General features: G+C 41.0%; 1 protein-coding gene across 2 annotated transcripts; it reads right to left on the bottom strand.

Moving 5' to 3' along the window:
* Positions 1 to 42: 42 nt before the first annotated feature.
* Positions 43 to 24,652, bottom strand: UPF1 (UPF1 RNA helicase and ATPase). 2 transcript variants are annotated; one of them, XM_069790420.1, is made up of 24 exons: positions 23,988 to 24,652; positions 16,834 to 16,976; positions 16,313 to 16,402; positions 15,585 to 15,752; positions 14,490 to 14,670; positions 13,739 to 13,900; positions 12,989 to 13,073; positions 12,709 to 12,807; positions 12,387 to 12,504; positions 11,374 to 11,533; positions 11,142 to 11,260; positions 10,703 to 10,867; positions 10,346 to 10,460; positions 10,007 to 10,150; positions 9,341 to 9,554; positions 9,006 to 9,123; positions 7,209 to 7,365; positions 6,088 to 6,230; positions 5,199 to 5,373; positions 4,391 to 4,472; positions 3,708 to 3,869; positions 3,146 to 3,363; positions 2,560 to 2,682; positions 43 to 2,440 (listed from the first exon to the last, which is right to left on the bottom strand). In XM_069790420.1, exons 1-23 carry the CDS (start codon positions 24,210 to 24,212, stop codon positions 2,563 to 2,565), a joined length of 3,363 nt encoding a protein of 1,120 aa, XP_069646521.1. In that variant the 5' UTR covers positions 24,213 to 24,652; the 3' UTR covers positions 43 to 2,440; positions 2,560 to 2,562. The 2 variants fall into 2 exon arrangements, with proteins under 2 accessions (XP_069646521.1, XP_069646522.1); XM_069790421.1 differs by having other exon boundaries at positions 12,387 to 12,495; positions 23,988 to 24,651.
* Positions 24,653 to 24,735: the final 83 nt, after the last annotated feature.

Raw genomic sequence — 24,735 nt, 5'->3', positions numbered from 1 at the left:
ATGAGTGTTGCATGGTTTCATCATTGAAAGTTAGGGGCCACCTTGAATGCAAGAGCTGTTTATTAATATTTTTATTGATGACAAACAGGTTTAAAACAAACTGAGACAAAATCAAAAAAGAGTAACACCGTGCTAGCACTGATGTCTGGATTTATAAAACTCAGAGTAACTGCTACAAAGGAAAAAACCAGCACAAAGCAGAGGCAAGCATTCCCATCAGTGAAATAAAGGGGTGAGGGGAGAGGAGGGGGGTTACATTACTCAATGGATTGCATTGCACAGAGGGTTACAGCTTAAACCTATCAGAAAAGTCTATGCAACTACGCAGCCTACAGAAGGAAAAAAATTAAAAAGCCCTTCGGCAATGTTAATAAATAAAACAGTCCATCTTACAAGGAAGGAAGGTGGCCTGTGTCTCCATTCTTTCACATTTTAGAAGTCTAAACTCTGGAGGCTTTTTATGAGAAAAGAATGGTTTTCATTTCTGGAAAGTTTCTTTTGCAGTTCTTGAACTATGTTCACTGCAGGACTGAACAAAAATTTTGAACACCTGTTCCATGTTTATGTGCACACTACTCACGGTTTGTGGGTATGCTACACCAGGTCTGCACTGGGGGAGAGACACTCTTGAAAAACTACAGCAAATACAGGTTATGAAAGCGGGTCAACAATCTACAGAAAGGACAGTAATGAAAGGGCTTTCCCCCCCAGTTACAAAAAGTGGGTTTTACATCATTTAAGTACATTCATATGAGAGGTATTTTGAGTTCCCCCAAAAAAAAGACTAGAAACACTTGGAGCCCTTTGAGTATAAAGCTAACTTAATTCAAACTTTAAAAACACCTAGGTTAGTGAATCACACTCTACTGTTCTTTGCCAATTAGGAGGTAGAGGTTAGTCTAATTTAGGGATCTGATAAAAATGGGTCTGTAGGAATTTTAAATTCTCTGCGCTGTTTCTAAAAAGGTTTAGACAGAAATAAAATGCTCCCAGTGTTCCCATATGACTTATTTAAGACATGGGTACAACTTAGAAATTGGATGGCTTCTCTTATGTGCTGTTTTCAGTTTTGACTTCCAGCTATTTCTCAAGCCAGCATTGATGGCACAGCCGTGTCACTACCTGAAAAATAGGCTCCGGGTTTGGTTTTCAACACCTGAATCTTTCAGCTATCTGCATTAATCACCGAAGAAGCCACACAAAAGCCTAACCCATTATCTCTAATTATACCCAGCTATCAGAGGCCACCTTCCAACAACTGCCTGCTTTGTCCATTTTTCCAGCCTGCTTCAGTAACATTGTAGAGTCTTTACTTCAAAACCAATATAATCCCCAGTTTCCACTACTTCTTCCCCAGATCTGAGGGAGTGAGTAAAGCAGGCCTGTTAGCATCTTTTCCTCCAGGGCCGAAGGGCACAGGAACCCATCCCCTTTCAAGCGCAAAGTTCATCTTACAGAAAGGCTTGTTTTTCACAGAGTAGAGTCCAGACAGTAGCCAATTAAAGCATACAGAAAACACTTTGAAACCCTCCTCCTGCTCGAGCGCGCAGGCTCCTTTCACTCTAACTGCTATCCAATGTAGGAAGAAGAGGCTGATTGCTGCAACTTTAAATCACACTGAAAGTTCTCAAGGTTGGTGCTCTAATTTAGTTTTGTTTTAAACTTTTTGTAAGCTTCTCAGAACAAGGATCTCCCAGGTCCACCACTAAGAATTCAGAGACAAACTTCTAAAAATTCAGTGCTCCTTTGAAAGAATCTCTTTAAAACCACCTTGTCACGAAAGACCCGTTCAGAATGTGGGCGACACGATGACACTAGGATTTCAGAGCCAGCGTTGGACAACAAAACCTGCATCTCAGAGTTGAGCATCAGCTATGTTCCGCTGGATTTCTGCTTGGCTTGCTGTCACTTAAGTCAGGAACTCTCTCTCTCTCTCAGATACTCTGCTTCTAAAATGTAAACAGTTACTGCTAAAATATAGTACCCCTTTAAAACGAGAACAACTCTGAGATGAGGGTTTTCCTCTCCCCATCTGCTCTGAAAAGTAATGCCCTGCTCGCAAAGAGAAGTATGGAATGAAGTGAAACCTGCTTAAGGCCCTTCTCTCGAGCTTGTTTGACTGGGGGAGCAGGGACTCAGCTGACCACTCATTTCAGGGTGAGTTGCCTTCCCAGTGAGGCGCCAGCCAGTCCTTCAGTGCTCTCTCTCCTCTCCGGTCAGTCTCCTTGTCTCAGTGAGCTAGCAGTGGGCTCTCTCGCGCGCGCTCCTTTCTCTCTCTCTCCTCTCCGTTGGTTGGTTTCTTTCTCCTGTTGCTCTCACACAGTGGTGCTTCAGTTTTAGCAGTGGAAAACAGGTATCCATTTTATTTTATTTTTTTTATTACCCAGAATAAAATGCTGATGAACTAAGCTCCACACAAGCTTAGCTCTTCTTCCTCAACCTGAAAGCAAGAAAGCAAAACAACAGTTGCATTAGGGATATCACTCTTAAGGCAAACACTGTGTTCATGAACTTAAATCAGGGAGTAAGAAGCAGAGGAGTGAACCTCAAGTGCCTTACACTCTAATACTGTGACAGTCCCGTCACTCCACCATGTTGATATGCACGTTCACCCTGGTAAGTAGAGTCCTGTGACAGCGCCACGTCAATCTGAGATTTAAACTCATCACCAAGGTAACTGTCCTGAAAATGAAAGTGTGTGTTAAGCGTCTAACTCATTATCAAGTTCAAGTGCTCCCTTACAAAGCAGAATACCTGGCAGCCATGATTAATGATAAAGTCTGAGAGGTTTTGTTTTGTTGGGGGATTTTTTTTGTTTGGTTGTGTTTTAGTTTTTTAAAAATCTACTCTTTTTGCTGCAGAATTTCCACAAATACAAAGGCTTTTGCAATAGCTGGCTGTTGAATAGGCAAGCAGTTCAAAGTTAGGGCTCAAGTTGAAGTTGATACATGTAGCATTTCACTTCTATGCCTGAGTGTACTTAGAGAGTCCACCAAGTGGAGGAGTATGAAATGCTGTGGCTGCCATTGAAAATGGCTTTAGTTTCCATTTTCCTCAGTACTAGGAAACAAGGATGTGCATACACACAGATCACCGACACAATACCCAGGAAAAAGAGCAGACTACACATCAAAATTCTGCTTACCTGTGATAATTCTGGTTGGGAGAGCCCAGGCTGACTCATCTGTGATGGCTGACTCATGGAGATATACCCCTGAGTCAGTGGACCCTGGGAGAAAGGCTGGGACACCACATCTTGGCTCGCTTGACTATTTGGAAGGTTTGACTGACTAGTTCCAGGAATCCCAAAACGATTTTTCTGGCGCCCACCACGACCAGTCTTCCCTTTTGGCGCCCCACGTCCTGCAAAAGCATTCATCCCAACCAACAGTGAGAAGTCTGACACATGGAAACACATGAGAATTAACTGTTTCTATAAAGACTTGATCACTCGCAAGAGGCAACATTTTATATGTACTCAAGATAGCAGGTGCAGAGAAATCAAAAGGCGGAACCACCAGCGTAGGCATTGGCAAAGGGACACTCACTGGAGGCTGCAGTGCTGTCGGGTTTGTACTCCATACAACTAAGACTTATTACTGAAGCACATCTACTCTCATCAGCACTGCTGCGAGAGTAACAAAAGCCATTCTTCGACTTCAGACCTAAAACATGGCTTTTGTACTGCTTTACCCTTGCCCCTGTACCTGCGGCTGGTCCGTTAGCCTGGCCAAAGTATCCCGGTGGTGGCATCGGTGGCATCACAAGGTTGAAAGGGATAGGAATGTTCATAGCAGCGACATGGCTGGGGCCAGCACTAATCATCCCGATCTGGTCATGGGTTTGGAAGTACATGTTGGATGGGCGCCCTGGGGAGGGGAGGAAAAGCCACAGTGATTTCAGGCATACCGAATATTTAAAAATCAATTAACATTCCTGCTTTTAACAGTACTGGGAGGACTTGTGAGCAGGATAAATCAGGATCAAAAATTGAAAGGACAAGCCTACCGCTGCCAAGAACCACCAATATTTCTAGTTCATCATTTATTCCACACTTGAAAATGTCAGAGACTCATCTAACACATGCTCGTCCCTACAAAGTTACTCTTTTACAGCACCATCTAAGATTCCTGAAATGCTTACACACACTCCCTTTCCCTCTCATTTTTCATTTGCTCTGCAGACATCACATTAGACTGTAGGGGCTTCTACATACAGAGAGCAAAATCCAGGCAGATCACAAACCTCTTCAGTTCTTAAATCCCATATTTTTCTGTAGTGGCTCTTCAAACATTTAGAAGTTTGATATCTGTAAGATACCACACCCCAAGAACTAGTTGGGGAAAAAAAGTAAATCTATAAAGGTGTTAATTTTGACAGCTTCCTTTACCTTGACTGCTCCGGTCATAGACAGATCCTGGAATAATAGCCTCACGTGCATCATACATGGCAGTAGTCATGAAACGGGCACCCTGGAAGCATTATAGGAGTTAGACAAAGCCTTTGCATAGAAAACTTTGCACAGAAAACTTTGCACTGCAGCTTCAGTGTAAGCTATTTCAGGTAAAAATCCAGTAAAACTCCACAGATCATGCATACTTTACAAGTGCTGGAAAACACACCACTAGTATTTCAACTACATCATGACAACAAGATAAAGTAATAAAGATCCTACAGGCAGCCTATCTCAAATTGTGAAACATTTGGTGAATTTTCAGTCTATTTTGAGGTTCTTATGATAGTTCTCCCCTTACTCTATTCCTACCACTGTCCTTCTGTGATAGCTGACAAGCTTCTCTCCCCAATAACTACTTAAAGGACTAAGTATAAAACTTGCAGGTTGAGGATTAGAGTACAATGCTATTAAGTACACATGCCTAACGAGCTTGCCATTTCTACACAAAACAGTTACTTTACGTTTCATTCACCTCAGAAGTTACACCCTCATAAAATTTTGCAGTAAATAAAGAGCAATAAAAAAAAGCACCAAAAAGGCTTTTCTACAAGCACTCAACTTAGAAACAGCTGAAGCAGCAACTTAATTGGGTCACACTGCATTAACTAGGCAACAAAAATGGAAAGTTGTGGGTGTGTGAGGCTATGTGGGTGACTGTTTATTCCATCCATTTATAGTTGGTCAATCAACCCCCAATTGCTTCACACCACAAACACCTGAGAGACAGGAGAGGTCAACTTACTGGGTTGATGGTATTGACAAGTTTCCGGGGCTTGCTAAACTGCATAAGGCTTTCCCGGAGATTATTCAGTGGTCCCTCCACCAGAACCTTCTGCTCCTTGTAGTAATTCAGCAGGTGATTCCAAAGTGGTTGTTTAGACAGTGCTTTTGGGTTCCCAACAATAATTACTCCATACCTGTACAACAACAGACAAAGAGAAAAACTAAAATTAACTTTGAGTAATATGTAACATAGCTTTATTTTTAATGTCAGAACAGCCTCAAAGTCTATCTCTTTTTTTACAGTAAATCAAGGCACCTAACAGAAGTCCACGATGGTAGGTTTAGGAGACCCTGACAATTGTTTTGTTTACAGCAGATGATTTCTGTAGTGTGACAAAACACTTGAAAAGAGATTGCTGCAGCCAGTTTCTCAATCATCACAAGCTTCCTTTTGCAGGCTTGCCAAACACATCAGTGTACTCAACCAACCACCACCCTGTATTGGTCTGAAAGCTTGCAGAAACCAAGGAAACCAACCAATATAGTGTTGATTCCACATTACCCTTCTCAGTAATCAAATCCATTAAGAGAAGCAAAATGGTAAAAAAAGGTTGCTGGAAAGGATGAAGCAGCAGATGAAGGGAAGACTTCTGTCCTGCAAACAAAGGGGAATGACACAGCAGCTTCTACAAACTACTGATGCCAAATGGTAACACTGATTAGGTTGAAATTGCTCTTTTAAATTGTAGGGAATGGGGAAATCATTCAAGGCTTCCTTAAACGAGGTGCAGCAGGGAATGGGCCCGCTACCCATAAAACACAGACTTTTTGTTAGTCAGACTGTATCGATGCTTTAGCAGACTGAATTAGGTCTCTAGAATAGAAAAATTTGCCCAATTTTATTTTACCTTGCTCTTGTAAGAGCTACGTTAAGACGCCTGGGGTCATTCAGAAACCCTATTCCTTGGTGTTCATTGGCCCTCACACAAGAAAGGATAATAAAGTCCTTCTCTCGGCCCTGGAAGGCATCCACACTTGCAATTTCCACTTCCTGAAACAGAGGAAAACATGTAAATCACGGAAGCACAGTGCAAAACAGCTATGCTACCAACAGGCATTACAAAATGCATTGGCCATGCACTAGCAGTGCCAATCATTTGACAAAAATGTTATTTTTCTTATGACGAATGATTTGGTAATTCCACTAGTGACTAAATAGTTTCCCTAAAGGAGAACAGACAGTCTCAGTTTAGGACAAATTACTTTTATGTTCACTGCTTTATGATTCTCATATTTCCCTAAAACTGGCATTTGCACTATGGAAAGCATCCCTTTTCTAGGTATGTTGCCAAAAAGACCTCTGACTATTCCAAAACCTCGTAGTAAGACAGGTCCAAATTAGCATTGCTGCTCCCAGCTACCAAGAAACCTGAATCAGAGGGACAGATCATTCCTGGCAGAAGTAAGAGTATTTCCACCAAGTTTTCCTTCAGTGAAAACATTGACCAAGTTCTCAATATTGCAAAACAGACTATATTAAACATACAACCATCTTGTTTGTAGCAACAGATTTTAATGTTTGGTAGAAGAATTCCAGTAAATAAATAGTATGACCATCAGAATTTATGGAGCTTGGTTTCCTGCATCTCTTGGCACGATGTTTTTATCTAAGATACAAGCTAAAGCTTTTCCACAGCTGAAGCACTCATGACCTCTCCCTTCTGCGCCTCAATGAGTCCTCAGATGACAGACTCACTGAAACCTTCCTTTCAACAGAGACCTCAACAGGGCTTTCTCTTTTATCTGGCCAACTGCTCCCTTGACACTTACTGGCATTTGATACCGCCTAAACTCTTCTCCCTGGTCTATTTTAACCACAATCAGCTAAACTCAAAAATTACTGAAGAATAAACACAGACTGATGCCTAAGAAGCCAGACTAAAAGTGAAAACATTGTGAAGTTTCACAATATCTGACTTTTCTAGCTTCTCTGCATCCAAGTGTTCTCATTTGTGCAATGACTCCGTACCTGGTAAAGCTTTGTATGCAAGGAACCACTGAATTGCATGTACTGCACCAGATAGGATCGTTGACCTTCATAAGGAGTAATAATGCCAATCTGATCTGGTTTGGCACCAGCTTTCAATAGCTTTGTAGTTATCTTCTCCACATTGGCAGCTTCCGTCCTAGAAAGACAGATTTGTTTATCTAAGGAGAACCAAGGCATTAGGGCTAACTTTTTGCAAGTTAATGGGTCTAAAAAACTTGAACATATATGCCTTGCTAGTGTTTTGTCAGAAAGGCTACTTCAAGAAAAAGACCAGTTTTAGACTCTTCAAGCACTCAGATTAATACGGCTTAAGCTTTGCAGGAACATTCACCATTACCACCTCTTAACTTAGGCCATACACAGATATTCACAGCCAGAGGAATATGGGCAAAAGCCAACTTCTCAAAAGAAGGTCTCAGAATGACACAGAAATTTCTCCTTACATATATCTCCACCTTCTCAGAACTACACAACTAGACTTCCTGGAATAGCAAAATTCATGGTGGCCATCATTCCGAATGGAACTTCTTAGTAGAGTTAAATGTACACGTGTACTTTTATGAGCGAGATCATTAAAAGTGTTCCAGCCTGCTGTGCAAACAGATCCTTCGGTTGCTTTATCTTAAAGTTTTAAATATAGAATGTTTTTAATGCCAATCTCCCTGTCAGCCAACTATCATGCCATTTGTTTGTGCACAAATCTGGCTTGCTGCATTCAGCAGTCTTGCACATGCTGTTCATGAAACAGACTGAGATTAAAAATATCACAGCAGATATTTTTCATAAGTTGGTCTGGTTTCCCTTCCAGGCCCATGAACGAATGCATACAACCAAGAGGAGCAAAGCGTTTTAGGCTCATTCTTTGAAAAAGAAGTTGGAATATGCAGAAAAAAGGGATACAAAAAAGAAATTTGAATTCCCCTCCCTTTCACACCCCCACCAAAATCTAAGACTTAGGACTCTGCTTCTGGAATTGGAATTCTGGCTTCAAAAATGCAACCTAATCAGTATTTCCTGCTGCAGCTGCAGTCAGTTTACTTGCTGGCCCAAATTCATCCAACGTATTAGGCACTTAATTGTCCCGTGCTCCTTATACTACCAGTGAAGGAAAACATGCGCCTCCACAGAACAATTCAAACACACTTAAGTTCTGAACTGCTCCCTCTGGAGATGCCTTTTTCTCTTTGTTTACTGTAAAGGGAGCCTAGGGCAAATCAAGTCTGAAATGCAGCTCAGCCTGCACTATCCTTGATGGCAGCTTTTATTAAAAAAAAAGCATACAAGCAATTTCAATCATAGCTGTTAATAGGAAACAGCATTTTATTAATTTAGAAGAACTACTGCAGAACATAAGAATCAATAGCACCGAAGTACTGTATCCCAGCACACAACACATCTGAGGTCTGTGGGTTGGCTCATTTGAAGTACAGATACCACCCTGCATAGAAACAGAAAGTAGCTCTTCTTCAAAAACACAAGCCCTTTATTTAGCTCTTATGCCTTTATTCACATTGCAAGGCACCACAAGTCACAGTGACTACAGAATACTATGAATTTTGTTGCAGAGATTCTGAAGGATAGAGAAATGCCAAGATATTTGGTCTGCAGCAGGAATTGTATATTGCACTTTCCCTTGACTTCATTTAATTGTGACTGTCTCCAAGGGGTGTCACAGGATTATTAATAGTTTCATTTAACAATCTCCCTTACATTTGAGATATTTAAAAATACTTCGTCCCAGTGTAAGTTTATATCTCAGTGTTGAATTTTGTTTACCTGTTTAAGTAAGAGGTGCCTGAGCTGGCAATTTCCTCCTGTCCTTGTGTAACATAGAAAAACATTGGCTTATCTGGCTGTGGCCACTGGAAATCAAACCCTTTTTTCACACGGTCCGCTGAAGAGCACAAAAACAGTAAAAAAAGTTAGCACTGCTTAACTAGCAAGAACACTCACTTTCATATCAAAGCACCTTAAAGACTCAGAAGTAAGTGCAGTGGCAATTCTCTTTTTTAGCTAATGTATTAACAAACTCATCTAGATTAAAGAATCCTTCCTTTGATCCTTAATGAATGGCAAAGAAAGTAATTTGCAGGAGTACCATTCTTGCTTACCTGCAGTAACACCATTCTGGAGTGAACCCTCATAGAAGATATTGGATGGAAAAGCACTAAGTGCAGGATGCATGCGATACTGCACTTGCAGGCGAATTGGACGAATCCCCAGCACCACAAGCCTCTCGAAGAGAGACTGAGATAGGCCAGCCTTTGCAGCTTTTTTACACATCACAACAGGACCAAGCTGGCAGTGGTCACCCACAAGAATAAGCTGTGGAAAAGAAAGTTTGTAGATATCTAAGTTTGTTTTCTGAAACTTGTCCAATAGCTAGAAACAATAGCAATATCCTACTATAAAATATATTAGGAACTAATCAGTCTGACTTTTAAGAAGCTTCAGATCTAATCTAAGGCTTATAAACTTTTAGTGTCAACTAGCTTTTCAGCTCATCATTTCTGAATAAAATCTTACTCAGTCTCCAGATTGTTCCAGCAGGACCAACATGTTCTAGGCAAAGATTATGCCATGGAAACAGAAAACTAACAGGACTAACACAAAATAAAGTCATTTAGATCTATATTATGGAAGCGTTTTCCACGAAAGGAAAGAATTTTGTACTCCTGCATGCCTACACCGTGAATGTTATTGCTCAATGCTACTTCCTCTATTTATAAACTCTTTCTTTAATGAAATTTTCTTTGAAGAAATCCAATGGCTCCTACCTGTTTTGCTCCCAGGACAACTGGCACCATGCACTCTGGCTCAGTAGCCTGTGTGCTTTCATCAATCAGAATGGAGCGGAACTGCATTTTTGCAAGTCTTGGATCACCAGCTCCCACACATGTGCAACAGATCACATCTGCATTCTGAGACAGAAATGAAACTGAAATTAATCAAGTAGGATACCAACACACAATATTTCTACATGGAAGAGTATTCAATACCATTCCAGGAATCCCCCCAAAAGTTAAATTGTACTCTGATCTCCACCAGCAAATTGCAACTAAGCCTCAAGTGGGAGAAGGCAATTATTTAAGCTGCTAGACCCAATGGAACCTTACCATAAGTAATTCACGCTCTGCTGTTCGTTTCAGTGCACGGTAACGTTTCTCATCAGCAGATGACAGTTCTCCAGTTTCATCTTTAAGCTGCTGCAGTTTCTGAAGCTCTGGCATGCTGGGAAAAACAAAAAAAATAAAAGGAATTTTGCTTTAATTTTGCTTTATGGCTTAATTAACAACTTGGTAGGATTAGATTGAAATTCACTTGTAAAACTAAATACGACACATGTATAGAACCAAAAAAGTTATCACATCAAGCAAATACATGCTGTCATCATTACACAGTTAGTCAGCTGTGTCCATCACAACACTTAAGTTGGTTTTTTCATTCCCCTGCCCCCCTCAACCATTTCTTACCTATCCATGTTTCTGATCTGGTTATGCAATGCCAAGAAGGATACAGGAGAGTCAATTGCCTCACGACTTTTAGCACACAGACGAACCACTTTCAGTCCAGTTTGATGGATCTTCTCAGTCAACTGATCTACAGCTATATTACTCGGAGCACAGACTAACACAGGCCTTGAAAAAGATTAAGCAAAAAGTAAGTCTCAATGAGCTGTATACTTTTTTCCATTAGACTTGTAATAAAATCATGTGTTACAACACATCCCTTAAAAAATATGCTGGGGAAGAATATTTTCCGAAATAAGCACAAGTCTCCCCAGAAAAATATACTTCTAGAAAACCTTTAGTTCAATGATACAAGTTATTTTGATTTTTTTAAATCAAGTTGATTCTTCAATCATTAATAAAGTAGCCTCACACATAAGGACTTAGAGAGAATAGTTCTTACCCATTGCCCTGTCTAGCCAGATGATAGACAATTGTGGCTGATGTCACTGTTTTTCCGGTACCAGGGGGACCCTGAATAAGGCTCAGAGGACGCTGCAGGACAGTCTTCACAGCATAAACCTATTAAAAAAATTTTTATTGCTATTTAGCATTCAATGCATAAGAAGTTACAACCTCTATTCATACATCCTTTATCATATTCTTTGTGTGTAGTAAAAAGGAGATGAGGTTACCTGAGAATGGTTGAGATCAGGAAGTCCTTGTGCTGTAAAGCGCTTTGGCAACTGGCATTTAATAATTACATCTTCTACCTCATGACCTAACAGTTTGTGATAGATGTACCCAGACACTGAAGTCTCATCCACAGCAAATGTTTTTAAAGCACTCTGCATTCTGAAATGAGGGAAGGACAGGGGAAAAAAAAAAAAAATCAGTATGACCTCAAATACAACTATCCACAAGTGTCCTACACAAAGGTTAATTACACATCAGGCACAAATTAAAATATACCTTGGGACAAGAGAACAATGTAGAATACTAACAGAATTAAGAGACAAAAATTAGACTCCGAGAACACAGATCTTGTTTTTCCCCATGTGAATACTACGAAGTATTATAACCAGAAAAAACCTGTAGAGAAACACCAGCCTCTGACAGAATCTGCAATAGTAATTCTAGGTGCAAGATTGGAAGAAAATTTGTACTCAGTGTATCTCTTTCAGGATAATAAACAAACTCCTATCTTACAAAATGCAGTACAGGCATATCTGAAGTCTATTGACCTCACAGCTGATTCAAATGTCTTGGAATTTCAGCTAGTTAAAGCAATTCAAAGTTTAGGAATACCAACTAAAATCAGAGAACACTTCGTGATGGACCAGTGTTCAGGAAGCCGAACTACAAAACAGTTTTTCTTCCTATATTCCAAGTATTACTAAACATAAGGTAAATTTCCCTCCCTGATGTATTTGCAAGAAACCTCAGATGTGCCTTCAAAATGAGAAAAATCGACAATTTGATAGCATTCAGGTTAATTCTATTTCTAGTAAAAGTTAGGCCTGTTGCTTTATGAACTAGATATCACATGTTCATAGACTTGATACATTGGGCACACTCGGATTTCTGATTGCTGGTGTCATGAAACAATACAGCTTTTCTTGTTCAAAAATTCTCACTGAAGGTAAAGGAAGATATATACACCAACTGCACCCACTATCTGCCAAGTTTTGAAGTGCCTTCTCAATACCTGTCAAATGAAGTAGACTTCCATACAAAATCTACTTGGAAGTTATGAGTAACTTCCACAGGCGCTCCAACGCTGCTCCTCAGTTCAATGGCTATCTCATCACCATAATCTGTAGAACCTCGTTAAGTAGTAATCTATAGCAAAAATTTGAATTTTATTTTTCCCAATTTTGATTTTTGGTTTTGCGTGGTTTTTTTTCCTAGCAAATCCCCACGACAAATTAAAATTATCTCAAAATTACTTTTGTACACGTTTACTGATTTCTTGGAGAGACTTCAACCTTGGATTAAGCCTTCCTGAAGGCTCACTAAGTAAAGGATACTATCAGGAACTTTGATAACATGACCAATTCCTTTCCATAAAGGGGCCAGGTCTCCTTTATACCTCAAGCAGATCTCATCTCCTTGCATAAGACGCATATCTACAAAGGAAGGAAAAAATGCTCTTAAAAATGTTCACCAATGAACAATCATCCCCCAACACAGAACACTTACAGTACTATTTTACATCCCAGGCCAGATCATCACAGTTCTTTAAACACTGATGCTATTCACCAGGCATAAAAAAAACCCAGACAAAACATACAATCAAGCTGTCATTACCTGAATCAGTCTTTGGCAAAGTGAAATAAGCAATTCTTTTCTTGTTCAAGCCCAGGTCCCATCTGACTGTGATGTTATCTTGGGTCTAATGGCAAAGAAAAGGCATCTATTATGTTCTTAAAGAGCAGTTTGCCAACTACCAGGGTCCTCACTGTCCTATACTTCAAAATAGCGGGGAAACACAAAACTTGCTGTTCAATATCACTGTATAGACAAATATCTGTATTTATTCTTATGGACTGACTTCACATCATCTGCAGAAGATAATTCTGTTCTACAAGAGTTAATGAGAAACAAAATCCTAATCACCACCTGCTTTATTTTCTCCCCCCCCCACCTTTAAAACATTCACTAAGTGCTTGCATGACCTCATATAATTCAAGTTTGATTGGAAACTCTGACTGACAAAGGTAACTGCAGGTTATGAGGATAACATAAAAGAAGGTGGCCAAGTTGCACAGTTCTACAATAGAACATGGTTCTTGGAAAGATAAACTTTGAACACAGAAAAGATGGAAGTTCGCAAGTGTTTCAAGCTCTTTTTTAAAACCTCAGTTTGAGGATTTTTCTTTCCTCTTCCTGCTGTCAAACATCATCATTACTACTGTAACTACTGCGATGTAGTAGTACTGTAATTAAGACATTTATTTCACTTGAGCCATCCTTCTATGCTGCTGACAGTGACCATGTGTTTGATACCAGAGAACTAGTCAGAAGCCTCCTCAAACAGGCATATTGCAAGCATATTACCTGAGACTCCTTGAGTTTCTTGTCATAGTCTGCCTCAAGCTTGACTAGAGGACCAAATATATTTTGGTATTGATAAGCATCTTCATATCTAAGCAGGACATGCTGTGGCTCTTCATCAACACCAGGCTTTTCTAAGTCCTCAAGGGTTGCAGATGGATTTTCCTAGAATTTAAACCATAAATGTTTTGTTTCAAAGCTTTAAGTACAGACAAGTGACAATCTCTCACTGTGTAACAGGACTACCAATACCGTATTTTACTACTACAGAAGTTATATCAAGGTATAACCACTTGTTAGAACTACACCAAGACATTATATGTCATTCTCACTCACATTCAGTCAGGTTTGTTATGCTTTAAAGGATGTACAGAAAAACCTCCCAAAAAGCAGTAATGGAATACCAAGCATGGACTAACAGTTCCCCACTCAGCTAGTCATCACATAAAGCAGAAACAAGTGAAGGACTTCATATAGGGAAGGAAAGATGTTTTTTCAGATTGCCTGACAGTGCAACTTGAACAGAGCTGAAGAACCTAAGGGTGAAACTTTCCTACTTTGATAAATGATTTCCTGAATCCTTTGATCAATTCCCAGTTGCATTGCTTGTCAAATCTGCAGGATTTAAACCTCATCTGATTTGAGTAAATTCCCTGCCTTATACAGTTGCTAAAACAGTCTTGCCCTTCCTTCATAAAACCCACAAAATTGGCACTTGGTAAAACATAACTGGAATTTGAGAAGCAGCACATACCTTCCAAAGTTCTTCCAGTTTGTTAATCTGTTGAGCCGTAATCTGACGTGCCCTCAACTGTTCCTGTTCAGATGGAATCTTTACCAGCCACGAAAGGAAACAGCGATCTTGGATAAGAGGCTGCCACTGTGAACTGTCCCAATTAATATCCTTTAAACTGCTCTGACTGGCACATGGCTGCCTGCACAACCAAAATATTGAAAAAAATTTTAAATTAGACAAGTGTAAGAAAAAGTCTACCATGTGAAGTGTAAAAATAGGTTTATCATGCTCTTAGAACAACTCAAGTATCTCATTTAAAAGGAAAAAAACAAAACAACCCTAACCTGCTGGGCCAATTCTTTTTTAATTCCTATATTTGCCATTTCAAAACTGGTAAGGCTTGGCATCGTAAGTTGTATTTATTGGGTGTTTCTAGAACTGAAAATTTCAGCATCCAAAATATTAAATATGACACTCACCTTTGAAAGTGGTTACAGTCCACTGAGACTATGCACACATACAATATATCAGAAAACACTTGGGATTACTTCCCATCCGTTGTTTAAACAAATAGAAGAACTCATTCCATAGAAACACACCTACTGTCAAATACACGGTAAGTGACAGCATTTAATTAAAATACATGCAATTATAAAATCATGATTTCTGACAGAACCTGTCAGAGAACAATTTCCAATCTACTGTCATCTTCAAATGATTCTACGAGATGACAGAAAAACATACTGTGTAATACAGTCACTACTCCAGTAGGGCTCCAGAGTAATTTCCTGAACTGATCTGTTACTCTTCCAAAACTGAAAATCCCACTTTAAAAAGGGAGAAACACACCTTTCTTCCATTAAGGACTGTTTCATTTGGGAGAAATACTTTTCTATAGAACTAAGACATTTGCCTAGCATAAGAGGATTTCCCTTTATTGCATTATCTACTTGTATACAATTCATGAAGTCTGTACAATCCCCTAAAGGAAAAATGGTGGCAAATTAGAGTATAAAATATATTTTGGTACAAAATGAAAGCAAGCCTTGCCCTTTAGAAATAAGGTTATGCAACAGACTTGACACAAACATGCCAACAAAGGCATTCTCTCACCTGCACAGCAAAACAACCACAGAGTCTGCCTTAGCTGGAATAAAGCCAAGGAGAAACACATTACGACATCCACAGTTATAACATTCCAAGACAGTCTCTCCTAGAGGTCCATCTTTATGAAGAGTCACCTCTTTGCACTTTGCTCTCACAAGATGATTAACAATGTGGCTGAAACCAGAGAGGACATACATTTATATGAAGTTAATAGGAAAATCACATTTAGTCCTAACTTAATATATCAGCTCAGTTACTAAAAGACACAAACAAAATCTATTTACACTGTGGCAGACATTGGTAAGATCTTGCTCTTTTCATCCAAGCAAAGACTGCTAACACAGTTTCAATGATTTCTCAGCACATGAGTGTTTTTAGGGTAGATGAGTGTGAAAGAATAAGGAATGCCTAAAAAATTCTTTTTATGTTACTGGTAATTGAAAGAAGCCTCCAAAAACTCCATTGGTCAAGAGCATCAGTTCTACTGTGCTTTGGAGGAAGACAGGATGAGGGAAGACGCAGCAAGATCATTTCACAGAAGTGATTCAAGCTTTGCTGAGATCGAGGTCTAAGTTGACAACAGCATAAAAGCTAAAGAGGAGGTTGGAGGCTCACATTTAAGTCGCTAGACTTCAATTATCACCAAAATGTAAGTCACAGCCATCGCACCACTTCAAAACAAACACATTCTAAAACAAGACTGTCATTGTTATTTCCATCATTTGACCATTTACCTGCCAGATGTATTTCCACGCCCATTACAGAACCACTTTTTGCTGGTGTTACAGTAAACCACACAAGCAGGGTCATGGATACCACAGTAACTGGAATTAAAAATGAAAAAACAGGAAGTGATTAGGTACTTGCTTATAGGAAAATTCAAATACAAGATTTAAACTACGTAGTAGTGTACAAAAATAAGGGAAAGTGAAAATTAGGGAACACAAGTGTTGGTAAAAGCATCAGATACGAGGTAAACTTCTGAGTCACAAGTATTTTAACACTTCTCACCATTACCATCTCTATGTTGGCTTAGCCTCCTGTTCCTCAAGGGAGGTCAAAGACCTGCTGGACCTGGCAGCTGTAAGCGTACACAAGAACTCACCAGAGGGCACTATCTTCCTACCAGTACATAGATGTCTCCAAGGAATTTGCTCTCACAATCCAAAAAATCCTCTAAGCATACACCCTTCACTCACACGAAGCGCTCCTGCCCTCTGGAAATAATAAGCCCGCGGCAAAGATTAGGTCTTACCTGCAAGCATGCACAGGAAGATCCTTTGTGTAATACGTATCTTCTTCATCTTCTTCAAAATTCAATTCTGCCAGAAGCTGGCTGGTTTTAGCCACATTATCATCCACAGCTCCATTCTGTAGAATGCCATCAGGTCCATTAACCTGAAATACGAGGTCAGTGCTTAAGTTATACAATCAACACAGACTCCAAAACATAAAGCCAAAGACAGTAACCCCTACTCCTCAAAGCAAAAACTTGTGTTTAATTTGGAAAATCTCAAAAGGAAAGAAAAATGCTGGTAAGAACTGAAACACCAGTTTCAGATACCAGTTATATAATCAATATTTGCTTCATTAGCTCCTATTTTACAGGATTATTTACACTACAACTGATAAGTAGAAGAAAGTTAACAAAAGGAGATTGCTTTTCTGCAGAACACATTTTTCCATACAGTTTTACACAACACATGAAATTCCATTTAGGCAATTCCAGCAGTATCAAACATTGTTTTTTCATCCTTCATTTTACTGCCAAAACCAGGTTCTTTATTGTATAGGACTTTCCCCACCCATTTCTGCTGTTGTCTATCCACCAATTCAATGTTTCTCCTTCTGCCAAGGTATCAGAAGCACGACTTCATGACACTTGGACAATAGAGAGCAGGTAACTGAGAAACCTGCTGTCATATAAGCCTAATTTAGAAAAAAAAAATTGAAATAGTGCAAGAAATAACAGAAACTGGTTTTCAGCAGAGTGTCTAACTCTCCAGGCAGTATTGTTTGTTCAAGATGTACCAACCATATTACAATCAAAGAAACACACTTAAATACATCAGGTATGACAGTCACTATTGCATTACTTTAAATTTGGTTTAGCTACGATATGATTTCCTTTAAAAAATGATGCTAAAGTTACCCCAGAAAACTGTAAAAGTCCATCAAAACTAGTAACACAGCTCAAGTTTTCAGAGCAACACACTTCAGAGATCAAGTGTGCCAACACAGCACACACAGAACAGGTGTGCTCTTTCCACTGACAATACACTTAACTGCCAGAACCATGAAGTTCTGCAACATTTGGTGCTGTGTCAGCATTTTTTACACATCAAGTCCTTCTCAAGTTAAAAATAACTCCTTTTTGGCAATACTGAGTACGGTGTGTTTACCACCAGGCAGGAGCATCACGAAGTGTGAATATCACAAATCAGATTTTGGCATGGCTAGAGCAGCTGTTGCCCCTTGGGCCTCACAGGTGTTTGGGTTTAATTCCACAGCTGCATCTCTACAGACTAACAGCCACAAGGAAGCTTCAGCATCTTAACATGAAGCTGTCAAGAACCCCCAAGATGGCTAGATCCCCACCTACTCCAAAACCCTGTTCACTCAATCACTTGATTCTTTGACCTGTCTAGCAAGATCTCGCTAAAATCCAAGAGAATAAGCATACAGTCCATAATCCACATTAACTTTGACTGGAAAAAGGTGGGAGAGGGACCACCACAGTGACTGCAATGATTAGCACAATATTAAGAAAACATCTGGGACAAGTGCTGTGAGGTAGCTTCCCTATCAAAGCAAAACCATCAGATGTATTAAAACTCCCAATTGTTTCTAAAGGTATTGGGTTAGACAAGGTTAGATAAATACTTATTTCTGAAAGTTTTAACTAGCTAATCAATGGGAGCACAAGAATCACTCAAGGCCTTTGTCTATCAAGACAGTATTTTAATAACTCTTTTGCACTTAGACTTTTAATGCAGTTTAGCTGGTATCTGTAACTTAATTCTCTGACAAGACATGAGAAAGCTGTCCACAGTGAGAAGAATGCTAAATCTTTATTAAAAGAAATTTGATAAAAATAGTTGCTGTAGCGTTTTAAAGCTGCAACTCATAAGAAAATCAAAACGAGCTTACTTCTCTGAAAGTCTCATTTAGATTCGATGCCAACTAGTTTCAGCATTGCACATAGAAATTTAACAGCCAATTGCAAGAGTTAAATTTAAAAGTAAGTGTAAGCCACTTCACACTTGCCCTCAGCAGTAAGGAACTGGACTCAATAGCACTTTGTTTCATTATCTTCAAATGAAATGCGGTGCATTTGCAAAACCCAGTCTAAATGGTATGACTTTCTATTCATGTGCCCTGGTTTCACTCTATCCCAGCTGGGATAGAGTTAATTTTCTTTCTAGTAGCCACTATAGTGTTATGTTTTGGATTTAGTATAAGAAGAATGTTGATAGCAACAACTGAAAACATAGCTGTGTTAAGCAGTGTTTAGACTAAGTCAAGGATTTGTCAGCTTCTCATGCCCAGCCAGCAAGAAGGCTGAAGGGGCACAAGAAGTTGGCATAGGACACAGCCAGGGCAGCTGACCTGAACTGGCCAAAGGCATATTCCATACCATGTGACATCATGCCCAGTATATAAACTGGGGGGAGCTGGCCAGGAGGGGGAATCACTGCTCAGGAGCTAACTGGACATCCGTCAGCGAGGGGTAAGCAACTGCATTGTGCATCACTTGTTCTGTATATTCCAATTCTTTTATTATTGTCATTATTATTTTCTTCCTTTCCATTCTATTAAACTGTTCTTATCCCAACCCACAAGTTTTACTCCCCACCCCAATTCTCTCCCCCATCCCACTGGGTGGGGGGGAAGTGAGTGAGCAGCTGCATGGTGCTTAGTTGCTGGCTGGGGTTAAACCACAACATGATGTTACCTCCAAGTACTGGCTTTTAATAGAAAGATCAGCCAAGAGAAACCATCAGTGTAGAATGTGAAAAGAAGTAAAGGGGAAAAAGGAAAAAAAACCCAAAGAAATTGCAGTGGCATACAACAACCCATTAGTATGATGAACCCAAATCCAATCAGCTCACTGTGTAATAGCATCTCCACAGATGTTTGAAGATAAGTATCCATTTTAAATAGATAGTGCCATTTTTACAAAATATGAAGATAACTTGTAACTGATCATGGGACAGGTGGAATGCCAAAGCCTTAAGTTAATCTGAATTTCTTAGAAGCAGGAATACCAGGCATTCACAGGTCCATTTCTATCAGTCTATTCAAAAGAGCCACAACACATTATTATACACATCAGTTGACAAGTTTCATCAAATTAGTTTTTGGGTGCTCATAAAAAATTGGATTGCTGAACAGTAATGAAGTTAAAAGAAAACACAGACTTTACAAGCCAGAAAACCCAGAAACTACAACAACTGCAAGCTATTTGTACTTCTGCACCAGGTGACTGCTAGTTACACCCCAGGGAGCTCCTACCCTTTCAGAGAGTTAGGCAGGAATGATGTCACCTGTTACTATGAAAATCCAGCAGCTAGTACTAGGCCTTGGCAGGCACACAATGAGGAAGTGACTCAACTATTGTTCTCAAACCTACTGTGATGTTAGCCTATGTGCATATTATTAAAAATCTGGCACCATCAACTGTTGTATAAGCCGGGGGGGGGGGGGCTTCTCTATTTTAAAAGTGTTGACTGAAACTTCTGGCACAGCAAGTTTAACAGCTACAGCAATCTGAACATTGAGGCACTCTGAAACTACCACTAAGGTACTGGTCCATCCCTCCCTCGCTCCTTTTTTGGCCTCTAAAATACTGTTCAAGAGACAACAGTAAAGGTCCAGGGAAAAGAGTTACAGAATGGTAAATCAGACGATGTAGTCGCTTCTCCTGACCATATGCGAGTCCCCAAATCAGAGGTAACAGAATATTGTCATCTCAATCTCTCCTCGTCCTTCTGGCTAACATACCCCCCACCCACCTCTGTAGCTGATCCACAGGTGAATGCAGCTATATCCACTTCATGTAGTTCTACTTTAAAGTGGTACATTTCAAGCTGTAACAAGAAAACTAATTGCAGTTAAGTAGGTATTTTGCTAGGAGTACTCATTACAAGACTGCAGTCCAATCAGTCATGGCAATGCACTTCAACACTGCACAGTAGCCGCAGGACACCCAGTCACGCTGTCCTGATTTGGGTAATTTTCCCTCATGCTTTAGAAAAAAATATACACTTTCAAACTTGCATGGGTAATTCAACTATTTGTTGTTTGTACATTGTTAACATTAAAGCTATAGGCTATTTACAGTACCTTATTATAATCTCTTATACTGATTTGCTTTCTCTTTCAAAATAAGGAAGGGGATATTACTGAGAACATTCACCTGCACACCACCTCCAAAGCACTGTGGAGTAAGCTGTATTTCCACATGGGGACCTGCGCAACAAGGAGCAAGTCATTTTGCTAAGACAAAAAGTCTTTGTTAGAACTGGAAATTAAATCCAGCCTCCATAGTCTAGACCAAAAATCTAATAGCTGACCCAGCCTCTTTCAACCACTCAAACAGCTTAGCTAACACATTAACACCATGTGCCTTGTCCATCAGACTTCTTGAGCATGTGACTGCCTCCTAGCATCATAAACTAAGTCCTTGCCTGGAAGAATGAAAAAATAAGGCAGAAATCAGAATTTATCTTAAAATATTTAGAAATATCTATTCCTATGTTTGATTTTAATCACATGTAAACAATGGAAATATAGTTTTCTGAAGAGAAAACAGTAGACATTGCTTCTGCGCTACTAACCTCTCACTATCTTTTGTCAATTGGACACTAATCAATTGTAACAACATCCTCTTAAACTATTAGTTAAATATACGTTGAGAAAGGAAGCTCTTATAGACTGCCTAAATCAATCACATTTTCTTAAGAAATTAGGCGCTCTGTATTGCTCAACTAATATTTTTAAACACTAGGACACTAAAAAGATACCAGAATATGGAACAGCAGAGTAAAAGTATACACCTCCAATGTTTATCAGCTTCAAATAAAGATTATTTATTCAAGTAGCTTTAATTATAATCACAGTGACAACTTTTAATTAAGCAAAATGTATGTGATCCATTTTAGGGCCTTAGAAGTTATTATTTGGTACATCCCCTGCCAAAAGGCAAAACAAGTTTTTTGTTGAAGGCAGCAAAATTTTCCCCAGAATCTTTAAAAATACACAATTTCTGATCTTATCGCTCATGAGACCATTGAAACATGCAAGTCTAAACAGATCCAGGGATCTGGGTTTTGCTGTACTTCAGCTCAGGAGGACACTATACTTACTAATCTTCTGAGAGTTCTTGTTGCAATAGGTCCATTCCCTTTCCCCACCCTCCCCCCCAAAAAACCCTAAATTTCTAGAGTATAAACGAGGATCAGGATGACCACAAGAGTTTGCGGAAACATCATAAATGCACTCGGTTTAAAAAAAAATTAAAATAATAATAAAAAAAATCTCTTCCTTCTTGCCAGGACAGATGGTTATACACATACTAGTACCTGAATGTGCTCTCCAGATATTTTTTTTTCTTTTCACTTCAAAGGCTTTTCAAACATGTTTAGACAAAAAAAAGAGACAAATTAATCCTCTCATCTGGTCTTTTAGCTTACGAGGCTTATTTTGGGGTGTTTTTTTCTTCTTCTTCTGGCCACATTTTCTCTACTAGGAGTTCTGGAATGATCACAACCCATTAAAGCTTTAAAAACTAAGACTTTAATAAAACTGTCTTTTTAATCAAGCAATGTATAGTCTGGCTGTACACAGACAAGATTTTACTACCACTGCTTAATAATTCTGATATCTCAGTGCTCAAACTGGATAAAGTCTACCAAACCCAAATTCAAAAGCTGTAAAATCAAACAGAAAATAAACATGTAGCCCATGGGGTCACGTTGCTAATTCTGTCTCATAAACACACTAACCTGGAGCAAGTCACCGCACAGCAGCTTCGCCCAGGCTGTACACTGAGCACTTTCAAGCACAAGAAAATCATTCAAATTTGTCCTGGGATAAACCTGATACGGCTCGGACAGGATAATACCACCTTCAGTCCTGTGCTGCACACCTGTAGGTTCTCAGCGCCTGGACATGCTGGCCTGTTTTCAGTCTGCTCACTTCTGTTTCCACAGCTCTACCATTTACAGATCCTGATATGTCAGGTTTTGCAAGTAAAAGGAAAAATCAAGCCCACTCAAACTATGTTTGTTTCAGGATTAAAAAGTTACCTAAAGCATTTCAACTCCTCTTTAAAAATCATCCTTTAAAACGTAGACAACATACAAACCTTTAACTGTTAAGAAAGGGACTACATGAGTATTTATATAGATGCAATGAAATTTAGCAGAATAATCCATGATTTTAAATGGAGAAAAAGTTTGACTTTTTAAAACACGTGGAAGAGTTTAGGGGTTTTGTTTTTACTACAGAGACAGTCAAGATGTAGCACAGTGACAGATAGTATCTTCATCTGCAAGACTTCTTCACTTGTGAGCATATAACCCTAGTTACTTCTTTACTTTCTCTTTGTAAATTGTGAAATAAATACAATTGTCACGTGCATACCAACCATCAACAGACCATATTAAAAAAAAATAAAATCACCAGTTTTTAAGTTATGGGGAACTAGGCCTCTCAACTTAAATCTCAGGCCAGATCGACTGTCACTCCCATACAAACCCAAAACAAACCAGCCTAGCAACCGTGCCGCAGAAAAGGTGGCAAAGAAGTAAGAATTAAAAAAAAAATAAAAAAATTGAAAGCATATTTTGCTTTTAGTCAGAGAGAAATTAAAGGAAGTAACGCTGAACTTCCTCAGCGCCCAACTTTTGATAACCAAATGCCACCTATAGCCGTCTTTCTTTTGAAGAGAAAAAGAACCTGAAACGACATCCAGAAGCATTTCCGACTTCTTCCTTCAACACCGCACCGAAAAGCGACACAACTGTCACGATAACAGCCGCGGACCTCGCCGGCTTTACCAGCGGACAACTGCCTTCAAGCGTTATCCTCAACGCTCTCCCCCTCTATTTCCAGGGCAGAAGCAAAACGCTCGGCTACCGGGCCCGCTCCGGAGCCGGCAACCTCCTCTCTCTACGGGGCAGGCGAGCAGCCACACGCGGCTTCCACTTCCCCGTCCGGCGCTGCCGGGGAGGGAGGCGGAGGAGCGGAGCGGGGGGGGAAAGGGCCCAACCCCACAGCCCGCCCAGGGCTTCCCCTCGCCGGCCCCACGGCCGGGCCCGCCCGCCCCTTCCGGACCCCCCCACCCCGGTGGCGGAGACGCCCTGACCCCCCCCCCCCCCCCGCCGCCTCCGACCGGGGACTCACCTGTGCTTCGATCGGTCCCGGCGGTCCCTGACCCGCTCCGGGGGGACCTTGGCCCTGTCCCGGTCCCGCCTGCCCGGGCCCGGGCGGGGTTTGGGTTTGGCTGGGAAGAGTGAAGTCGGTAAACTCGAATTCGGATCCTTGCGTGTCGGCGCCGAGCAGCTCGGCCTCCTCCGTATCCAGGAAGGTGAGGGTCTGCGAACTGGGGCCGTACGCCTCCACGCTCATGGCGGCGGTCGGCGAGGAGAAGCGGTTCTTCCCCAGCTCCCCCCCCACCCCACCCCACCCCGCTCCGCTCCCCCTTCTTCTCTCTTCTCCTCACCCGACCCGGGCCGGGCCTCACCTCAGGGAGCCCGGGCGCCCGCGCTACGCGAGCGGCGGGATCCGCCGCGCGCACCAGGCCGCGCGCGCGAGCGAGCCGGCCACTAACGAACCCGCCGCCCGCCCCGCTCCGGATGGGGGGGGGGGGGGGGGTGGCGGGGAGGCGGGAGGGAATCGGGAATCCCACGCGGCCGGAGCCAACGGCGGAGAAAAGCGGTCGGAGGCGGCCGGCGGGCGCCGCCGAAGAAGCGAGCCCCGAGGCGCTACGAGCGGAACCGTCCGGCTGCTGCTGCCGCCGCCGCGCGCCAGGCCAGGAGCGGTGACGCGGAGCGCACGGAGGAGGAGGAGGAGGACGACGACGACGACGCCAGCACGCCCCGTACGCGTGGGAGGGGTGACGTAGCACGCACACACCTGGGGAGGGCAGGCG

This window comes from Haliaeetus albicilla, chromosome 8 (assembly GCF_947461875.1).
Source record: "Haliaeetus albicilla chromosome 8, bHalAlb1.1, whole genome shotgun sequence".
NCBI lineage: Eukaryota > Metazoa > Chordata > Aves > Accipitriformes > Accipitridae > Haliaeetus > Haliaeetus albicilla.
This window is presented reverse-complemented; position numbering and strand designations above follow the sequence as displayed.

Coding starts and splice junctions, on each gene's coding strand:
- UPF1 (XM_069790420.1), bottom strand. CDS start 24,212: ATGAGCGTGGAGGCGTACGGCCCCAGTTCGCAGACCCTCACCTTCCTG. Junction 13,074..13,738: donor AGAAACTCAAGGAGTCTCAG/GTAATATGCTTG, acceptor CTTTGCCATTAG/ACCCAAGATAACATCACAGT. Junction 2,683..3,145: donor CCCAACCAGAATTATCACAG/GTAAGCAGAATT, acceptor TTTCATTTTCAG/GACAGTTACCTTGGTGATGA.